The sequence below is a fragment of the Porites lutea genome, chromosome 6 (genome assembly GCF_958299795.1).
Source record: "Porites lutea chromosome 6, jaPorLute2.1, whole genome shotgun sequence".
Taxonomy (NCBI): Eukaryota; Metazoa; Cnidaria; class Anthozoa; order Scleractinia; family Poritidae; genus Porites; species Porites lutea.
In genome coordinates this window covers 18,126,428-18,136,427 of record NC_133206.1, presented here as the reverse complement: position 1 = coordinate 18,136,427, position 10,000 = coordinate 18,126,428, and the positions used below count along the sequence as shown (strand labels likewise).

The window sequence follows — 10,000 nt, the reverse complement described above, 5'->3', positions numbered from 1 at the left end:
TGTCATACACTGTTTGTTGTGCATCTTCCAGGCTCAGAATTCGACTACAAAGTAGCCTTTGCGCTGGACTTCTCAAAAACCGTGTCAGCAGAAAACTTGGAAAAGGAGCGAAACTTTTCGCAATACATTTCTGGTTATTGGAACCTCCCCCCAGAGCACTCAAAACCAGCTTTAGTTGTGTATGGTGAAAAGGCTGATACAATAGAATTAGATCCAAATATAACGGATGTATCTGCCCCGCCACAAACTAAAAGTGAATTCAGAAGGATGGATTTAGCATTAAAAGAGGCAGCCAAACACTTTACGGTAAAACCAACGCAGAATCAGCTTATTGTGTTGATAACTGCTGGCAAACAGTTATCTGGGGCAGAAGGAAGTGAGGGTGAGCAAGGAATCCTCTCATCAATATCTGAAGAACTGTGCTCCAGAAACATAAAAGTTATAATTGTGCCAGTTGGCTGGGAAACCGACTTCAAGGAGCTTGGACGGATAGTGAAGAGGCCACAGTGGCTGTTTCCACTGAAGTCTTTTGATGACACGACAAATGAAACTGCAGAAAAAATTGCAAGAGTCATCAAAGACACAATAGGTGAGTTAATCATGTTTTATTTTGTATTTTATATAGATTTGCCTTTTAAGCATCCATTATTTTGGTTGTCAAATATTATATAGTACTCCTCGTGGAGGAGCATAACGTGACTACCCCAAAAGTGGCTGTTTAGTTGACTTCAATGACATTGATTGACTTCAAGGTTGTGCCTTTGATATTGTTGCAGTGATCCCAAAGGATCTACACTTTTACCCTTCATTAACAGAAAATACAAATTCATTATATATTTTGTCGAAGAAATGTTTATTTTAATCATCCATCGTTTCATTTGCGCAATTAATATGCTAATGCAACTTTAATAACATCATTTGAATTTCATTTTCTTTATTGTAAAGTCTATTATCTCTTTTGAAAAAACATTAACATCAATATCACAGTCTTCTACATTTTTTGAAAGTCATTACTGACAAGTACAAAGTATTCGCGGTTAAGATAGGGGACAACGCGGTATATACGTATGTTATGTATATCATGTTTAATTTGCATGAATCTGTACCACCCTGCGCATTTTGCAGCCGTAATAGTCAATTAATATTCCTTTGAGATGCTTCTAAGAGAATCCTTTGTCGATGCGCTGCAAGTGGAGTGCGTCATCGTTGAGCTTCGTCTCGGAGATCCAGAACATTTCAGTTAGAAAACAAAATAGACCTTGTCACGGTTTTGAAACCCATCTTGACGAACAGGCAACTTCGTGAGAGATTACAGTGTTTGTATAAGAATCTAATGTCGAATGATTTCCGTAAAACGGCTGTTCTGAGAAAAATATGTATTGTAAACTAAAGCTTCACTCCTACGAATTTTTGTAGCTTTGGTTTGCAATTCGTATTTTCCAGAAAAGCCGTTTTACGGAAATTATTCGACATTAGATTCTTATACAAACACTCTAATTTCTCACGCGATTGCCTACTCTTCAAAATGGCTTCCAAAACCGTGACAAGGTCTATTTGCGTATTCGGTTACCTAATACCGCTGCAAAGAGCGCAGGGTACCCCGAAAACTTTAAATGTTAAATTGTTAACTAACTATCCATTCATAGTCCGGATTAATAGTCCTTCATGCTACAAACATTGAAGCTATATAATCGTCGACAGTCTTCCTGAGGTGTTGCGCCCGCATCCCGTCCAAACAATTTTGTACCTCAGCCCCAGCTACCAGCATGAAAGAAGAAATGCCCCAACTTTGATTGAAGGGAAGGGGCAGGAGAGTGGTCCAGGACTTTTTGTCCTCCAAAATACGTTATTTAAACAATTTTTGGCCGATTGAAGTCAGTATTTTGTTTTTTAACGCAGACTTCGAACGCTTTGCAACGGAGAGGTTGTACATCTTCCCAGGCGTCCCTCAGGAGAAAGGACTGTGGGAGAACATAAGTCTTTGTTCTGATGTCATGGAGGGTGCTTGGTACCTCTTATATGATGACAAGAAGAAACCCACAAAGTCACAGACTGTCAAGAAATTTATTCGAGAAAGTATTGATAGTTTTCATAACACTCTAGTAACTGAAAGTAAGATATGTATTTCACTTGCAGTGTTTGGGGACCAAGGGGTTGGTAAAAGTTTTTTTCTCAATTTTCTTTTAAACTGGGGTTTACCCGCTGATCAGCAAGTAGAAAATGGGCCTCTTCCCTCAGCAGAAGGAGGCAGCCAGACACCACTTCCGATATATGTTAAGTACGGAAAAAGAGTTCAGGTTTTGTTACACAAGCAGAAGAAAGGTCAGCGTGATAGTCTTGAAACTTGGTTCCCAAAAGCAAAACTGGAGGAGAAGACGTTGGAGGATGTAAGAAATCTGCTACAAAGAAAATTCCAAGATTTGGAGGGAATTGGGAAGTCGCAAGATTCAAGCTTGGACGAAGAAAGATGGGTTGAGTTTCAAGGACCATTTCCAGTTTTCCATGGGTTGAAAAACAGGGAGACGACAAGCTCAGGTCAACTTGAATTAGAGGTTGAAGTAGAGTTTGTAGACGTTCCTGGGTACGGTGCTGAAACTGGCAATGATTCGATAAGTGTAGAGCTAAGTAAAGCTGATGTGGTGTTGTTTTTTGATAGCCAGAGCCAATTGTCAAGGAGGCCAGTGTCAGCTGAGAACATTGCGGCAATCTTTCGAAAACATGACGAGTTTGAGTTTACCCGTAGACCGAAACTTGTTCATGTAGTCAATGAGAGGAGAAAGCCAACGAGCACTTTATCAAGCGATATCGAGCGTTTGTTGCAGGAGAAGAAGGAAGATCTCAGCAGTGCATGGGTAACCTTTTTCACGAGCAAGGAGTATAAAGACGAAAGAGAAAAGGTTCCACAGCTGAACGGAAATGCTCTTTTGGAGAAATTGCAGTGTGAAAGTGAGGTGGTGTATTTTTATCCAGCTGAGGATTGCAGTATTCTTAAATCCCTGAAGCAGGTTATCAATCGGCACGTTCAGCATGTTATGATCAAACAAGCAGTCCATCCGTTTTTACTGAAAGTCCACCAAGCTGCAACAAGGCTCAAAACACGAATTAACCGGATCAAAACTACAGAAAAAAGGAAAAATAAAGCTATTGAGATCAAAGAAGATGTGAGTTTTCAAATAAAACCCGACAAGAACGAGGAAAGCGAGCTTGTGGAATCTTTCTTGACTCAAACGGACCTCCCGTTGCATTTTAAAGATAATGGCGATCTGTTTGGTTTCTTGTACAAGCATTTCATTAATTCAAATCAAACCTTGGATTTTCTTTTAAATTTGCTAAGAAGGACACTTGAGACTTTCACTGACCGTATGATATACAACTTAAGGAATGCCAACTGGTCAACCTCCAAAGAAGCACCGTCAGACCTCATTGAAGTCGCCGAGATCTTGTGCGAGAGCCGTGTCCAGCAATTTTGTGCTACCAGTGCTTCAGCTTACCTGATTGATGTTCTAAACAAGGGAAAAGATCGAAACCCGTTTACTAAAAAAAACCAGAAGGACTGGTCGAAAGCCAGTGATGAAGAAAGGAAAGATCTGTGTAGGGATTTTATTGATATTCTTCTGGAACGCACTTACAAATCTCTCGAGAAAGAAACTGGTGAAAGACAACACAAGAGGAAATCACATTTCACATTAAGCGAACTTCTAAAACAAGATGTAAAAGATTTGCTGGCTGTGCGGTCTTTAAATGATGATGCTGATAGACGTGCTCTTTTAGAGTTACTGGTAAAGAAGCTACAAGAGGTGATTCAATTTTGCGACCAAACCATTCATGAGATAAACCCCCATCCTTCCCTAGACATTCGGAAAAACCTCTCACTGCCAGAGAAAATGGCAGATAAAGACGAACAAAGCATAATACCGACTGAGTCTAGCCATGAGAAAATCGTTAAAGAAGTGAAAGATCTTTTTCTTAAACCTAGTCCTAGGGCGGCTGCTGATGCCATTCGAAAACTTGAGACAAAGTTGAATTGTGGCAAAGGTGGCTTAGAGCTTCCACGACCTCACAAAGAGGAGAATCTGCTGCGGTGGGCAAGGGTGTTGATAAATGTCCTTTGTGATAAGGATCATTTTGATATCCAACTTGAAGATGGTTTCCTCCTGGACCAGCAGGATGCAGAAGTGAAGCACCTTATGATGTTGGCTCGAAAACGTTTAGTTGCTTATCAGAAGTCCTGTGTAGCTTGTAGAATTGTGAAAGAACCCTCAGCTTCTGACGACGTAATTCGTTTGAGGAAGAGTGCCCAAGAAAGGTACTGTTTGGAAGTTCTTATCTCTCCCAAGGTATCTGACAGACTTGATGAAATACGCGCAAATTTCAAAGATCCTTCACAGAGCCTGGCACCGATTTTCATCCCATCAATCCGGCCTGGCCCAACACCAGAAATCCTAGGAAACTACTTTCTTGAGGAAGACCCATGGAGTAAAGGTCAACGAATGAATGACAGCTTAAAGGAAAAAGACAAAGAGGTTCTTGGTGAAGAGGTGAGAGAAGAAGAAAGTAGTTCTATTTTAAATATTTTTCTTGTCGTGGAGCAAGATCACTTAGAAACCTTTAAAGCTACTGTCGAAAAAACGCAAGAGCCTTCTGTAAACAACGTAAACCTTATGTACGTTGTATTGCCGCAAGGAGGGCGAGGGATTGGGGTCACCAGGGCTATTATTAAAAGTCTTGCAGAGTGTTTCAGATTTTCTCTTTACTGGACCATAGATGACGACATTCAGTTTATGTATCAATTTGACGGAAACAGCCGCAGGTGGTACAAGTGCTCAATCACCAGAGGCCTACAGTTTGGACAGCGTGTGTTTCAAACCTGCCTTGAGAAGACAGTGAGAGATCTTAACGAAGATGAAAGGGCTGACCTTTTCGATGATGCAACCAGTGGTTGGGAACCATGGGCCAAACAGATAAAGCGTAGTGTCAACAAACTCTTCGTTGATGACGGTTCTTTTTCTCAACTGCAAAGAAATCTAAGCCTTTTACATTCGCCATTTGCTGAGGCAGCAAAAGCCTGTGGTGGTGATCCTGGTAAAGAAAAAAAATTGATGGATTACGAACGCCGGTTTGTTGCTGAATGCAGAAAGCGTATCTTTGACGACACTGTAAACCACATAGCAGGTGTTTCCCTCGCCCATGAATCAAGCAAACGCTATGACTACATCAGCAAGTATCCAGAAGCTGATTATATGTGCAGTGACCAACGATACCAAGTGGTTCTGCATAACGCCCCAGCCTTGCAGGGAAGGAATTACGTTGCTGATGAGGTGCTTTTCAGTGACGAAGAATTTCAAGTTAATGATAAAGGAAAACGTCATTCACTTTATTGGGGGATAAAGGGCAGTACCAAATCATTTATTCATGCTCTAAAGCTAGGTGGCGTGATTGGTTATCAAGTGATACGAGTCGTCCACAGTCACAAGAAGTTGTCAGATGCTTTCGACAGGCCACAGACAAAAAAAGATGAGGATGAGAATGAAAATGACGACATTAACATGGAGGCCGATTAAAAGAATTAACTGTACGTTAACAAGCGACAGACTTTTCACCAAGTTTCGGAGCTTTTGGTTATTAGTTGAAATTTTTTTCTTACTTTGAATAACCACATTTTAAAGGGACATTGCTTGTATCTTGTCAAAATCTTGTCTTTTGCTCTTACACTGTCAAGCGCACCGTACTTTTTTACAGTATTTATGGTGCTCTGGCTGCTGCCCAAGGTGGAATTTGTAAATGTGCTGATTGCAGAATTTACAACATTTATGTTCAATTTGGAAGGCTTACGCTTATATGTATTCACTGTGCGATTAATTGTGAAGATACACTGGCATAAACGCTCCTTCTAGTGCAGTCGCCTTATTTCGTATCATTCATTTTTGTCATCACGCTATGTGAAAAAAGGCAAAAACCAATTTGGAAGGAAATGCAAAGCATTAACATTCAGTTCAAAGTCATGTTTCTTAAAATGCTGCCAACCATTGGTTGCCCATCACAACAGTTATTTCAAAGGAGGTTTACCGTGGAAATTTTTTTCTGTCAAGGACTTGAAATATGAAAAATAGTTCTCTTATTCCTTACATGGAAAAAGACGGTTTTTGTTTTCTTGATTAGTGCATTTTTCTGTTATATAATTGAAAAGAAAAAAAGAACGCATAGATCCTTAGTCTGTTTATACTTTCTTCGTAGTTTTTAGAAGGCCAGTTTGTAAATATAGCCGTGTCTCCTCACTCCTCGCCAGTAGGGACGTTTTGCCTCAGCGACAGAAATTCCATACTGTGGACATAATAACTGTCCGAAATCTAGTGAGGAGCCCTGATTGGTCGACGCGTAGTAGTTATATTGTTTATAGTATTGTTCACAAACGACAGACAAAAGGCCGCAATGGTCAAAATGTAAACGCGATTAATCTTCCACAAACTAGTCAATATTCGTTGAATATTGATTCTTCTTTACAAGAAGCGTAAGAGTTTTTGCTGGAGCTCGTTCGCAGAAGAACAGAGAATTTTACATAATCGACCAGGAGAAACATAAATCTAACAACTTTTCACTTGAAACCCCATCACTACGGGATTAATTATGAAAACATTAATTTACGTCATTAGTATGGTAGTTCTGTCGCTGAGGCTCAGACGCCTCTCCTGGCGAAACGTGCCTAAATGGGACGAGCGAGGGGAGATGGCTGTTTTTCGCAGGCTATTAAGAGGCACAAGTGCCTTGTTTAACACCTGCTAGCATCAACTATGTTGTTGATTAATGTAGAATGTCTTATTACATCTAATGCAATGAAGACATCCAGGGCCACCCTCCACTGACTGGCTAATCACCGGTCACGGTAACAACAAAGACTGACTTTGTTAGAGTGTTAGCCAATCAACATCAAGAAAGTTTTGTTTATGTTTTAAAGAGTCGGCGGCCTCGGCTGAAATCGTTTCATTATTGTAAATTTCAAAAGGTTATAAGAAAAACACTTTTTACCTTATTTTTGTGTAATTTATGCTGATGGTTATTAAGAGGCACATGTGCCTTGTTTAACACCTGCTAGCATCAGTATCAACTTCAGTGTGTATTATTTTAGAATGTCTTAGTTTTAAGTGGAAAAAAAACCGAATTATAGTCGAACCTCTATTAAGAGGCAACCCCTGGTAAGCCATTGGTTGCCGGTGTTCCGGTGGACAAAATCGTCACTAACGTGAACTGAACATCTATCAAGATGGCATTCTCCCCTTCCCCGGGAGTGGCTGCTTCATGGACGTTCGCCTGTATATTTTGTCTGTCTGTTATACAACTGTTATTTTTAGCTGCCAAATAGCCTTCTTTTTACATTCAAGTATGCTGCACATTTGCAGGTATTTTTTTTAAAGTAAAGTCCATGAACAAAAATTTCATTCTTTACAAAGAAAAAGCTAGAGTCTCAAGGACATACAATGAATCTAGTCTCTAAGCATTTACAGTGCAATGAAGACATCCAGGGCCACCCTCCATTGACTGGCTAATCACAGGTCACGGTGACAACAAAGACTGACTTTGTTAGCGGGTTAGCCAATCAACATCAAGAAAATTATGTTTACGTTTTAAAGTGTCGGTGGCCTCGGCTGAAATCGTTTCATTGTAAATGTCAAGAGGTTATAAGAAAAACACTTTTTACTCTATTTTTGTGTATTTTATGCTGAATGACAGTTGATGGATTCTATTTCTTTTATAGCAACTCCCCCTATAATACAAGGAGATATTTTTAGATTCTGAGAGGTGAGGAAAGATCTTCCATAGTCCTCTCCCTTTCCCAACCCTTTTTCACATCTGTGATATATCTTTATGTGGAATAGTTAACTAGTTAAACTTTAAAAAGTTGTAGATGTGCAATATATAACTTAAAAGAGCAACAGCTTTTAATCGCAGCTAGCAGATATTCACATATTGTCTTTTTTTCATTTAACGAAAAATAATCGTCCACCCTGAAATAGGCTTATTTGTCAGATTTCACTTATAGTTGTTAAGAGTTTCCCCCTGCTGCAGATTGAAACTGTTGCTTTTATTCAGTATGATAATTTGCATGATTTTCATAATAATTTAAGCCTAACTAGACTGATAGAATAGACTGAAGCTTTTTATTTGAGATTACGTCTATTCTAGTTCGCACGTTTCTCAGAAATCAGCTTCCTAAGAGTTAAAAATGTTGGACAACTGCAGGTAGAATAAGGTGCCTTGTTTTGATAATTTTAAAGGATGCTTGCGTTATACTGATTTATTACGTAATATAAGTTGTGTTTTTTGTACTCATTGTCATTTTAGGGCTTTTAAGGAATTCTCATAGATTAAATGAGTGTTTGCAGCAAATTCCGTTCCGTTACGAACATGAATTTACCTCCTCTTTGAAACAGCTATTCCGTTCCGAATGTCAGTGACTAAAGGGAATATTTCCACTGTCGGGTAATTTTTGCGTACGCGCGGAAATAAAATAGAGGCAATGTACAAAAGATCGCGAGTAAACATAAATGCTGAACCTCGCTCAACTTTTACGCTGGTTTTCCTCTGGCGGCCGTACTGGTTGACAAGACCAAAATCTTTCTCCGCTGTGAACTAAACTCTCTTCCATGCAAAGTCTGTAAGAAAAATTGTGTTGACGGCCGCCTTGTCACGAACACCATATAAGTACGACCAATGTTTGGCTATGTCAATGAGAACAAAAGGGGGCTACAACAAATTTACTAGCGGCACCCAACGACTTTTTTCTGTAAAAGAACGAAGGAGCAAATATTTCCCAGAGATTTCTAAAGCTCGAGAAAGGCTAAACCTTTTTGTATTATCCTATAAATCGTCTAATATATTCAGAGGTTTTTTTACAGTAACTTTTCTACAATTTTCGAGAGTTGTGTTTTTCACATTTCCATTTCCAAGTTACTTAGATTATAATTAAAAACTATTGACTGGAAATTTTGTATAAAGACAAAACGTAACGTACTGTTGAGTCTTCTTCTCAGAATGGTAGTGCGACCACTCCATGTCCTGGTACTTTCGACCATACTCATCAGTTTCGGATGGGACGAAAAAAACAACCGAAAACTTTCGCGGGCCCAAAGTTCCCTTGTTTCTTAGGAAAGTTCCAAATTAACCAAGCAAGCTTCTAAAGCATAGAAAAACCTATTTGAGGCAGTTCGGCTGGCGAATTTGGAATCATTCAGGTGGTCGTTGGATGCCCCGGGTGCCCCTAAATTACGCAGTTGTATGCAAGGGTATTGTGGCGGTGTTCGAGTAACTTGCCAGTCGCTTGGCGTGGGGGTACCAGGTATCTGAATTTACATCTTGGTGTTCTTTATTCTTCACAGCAGCTCATATGCTTTCTAGTACCGCATCACTTACTTAACGACCACAGATCAACTACTAACTGCACAGCACTACAACCTAACTAAAAATTTAATAAACGACACTCATCTTGAAGAACTTTCAACACTTAAAAAGGTAATAGAATTTAAAAACACGTCTATACAAATTCGGATTAACCCTCGGACCTACATGTAAAGTCATACCCCCACCGTGCTACAATGGGGGGACACCTCCCTAGAGTTTTTGATATGTTGCAGTATTACCTTCAGTCTTCTCTGCAAGATTAGGCATATTTTATGGGTGGTCGCGGTGCTGGAGGCCTGTGACGTCACAAACATGGTCGCCATCTTGGATTTTACCAAGAATTAGGAATCTCGTAAAAACTGCCAGAAATGGTAATTTTTTGTGCTTGACATGTAAAATAACACATAAATAAGTACTTTGCTTCATTTTATCCACAAGCTTTACTTTTATCGTTGAACGAAGTTGAAAAAACATGCATTTTCACTCAAAAATGGCTTGACGACCTGCTACGTATGACGTCATATCTCGCATCCATAGAAACTGATCATCACCAAACATGTCTCAAAATGCGCGGGAGAGATGAAAGAATAACTACTAAAAACATCAG

General features: G+C 39.6%; 1 protein-coding gene across 1 annotated transcript; it reads left to right on the top strand.

Moving 5' to 3' along the window:
• The first annotated feature begins 248 nt into the window (after window positions 1–248).
• LOC140941328 (uncharacterized) lies at window positions 249–5,625 on the top strand. Its single transcript, XM_073390309.1, has 2 exons — window positions 249–589; window positions 1,900–5,625. The coding sequence occupies exons 1-2, from the start codon at window positions 268–270 to the stop codon at window positions 5,559–5,561; spliced, it is 3,984 nt and encodes a 1,327-aa protein (XP_073246410.1). The 5' UTR covers window positions 249–267; the 3' UTR covers window positions 5,562–5,625.
• Window positions 5,626–10,000: the final 4,375 nt, after the last annotated feature.

Coding starts and splice junctions, on each gene's coding strand:
- LOC140941328 (XM_073390309.1), top strand. CDS start 268: ATGGATTTAGCATTAAAAGAGGCAGCCAAACACTTTACGGTAAAACCA. Junction 590..1,899: donor AGTCATCAAAGACACAATAG/GTGAGTTAATCA, acceptor TTTTTAACGCAG/ACTTCGAACGCTTTGCAACG.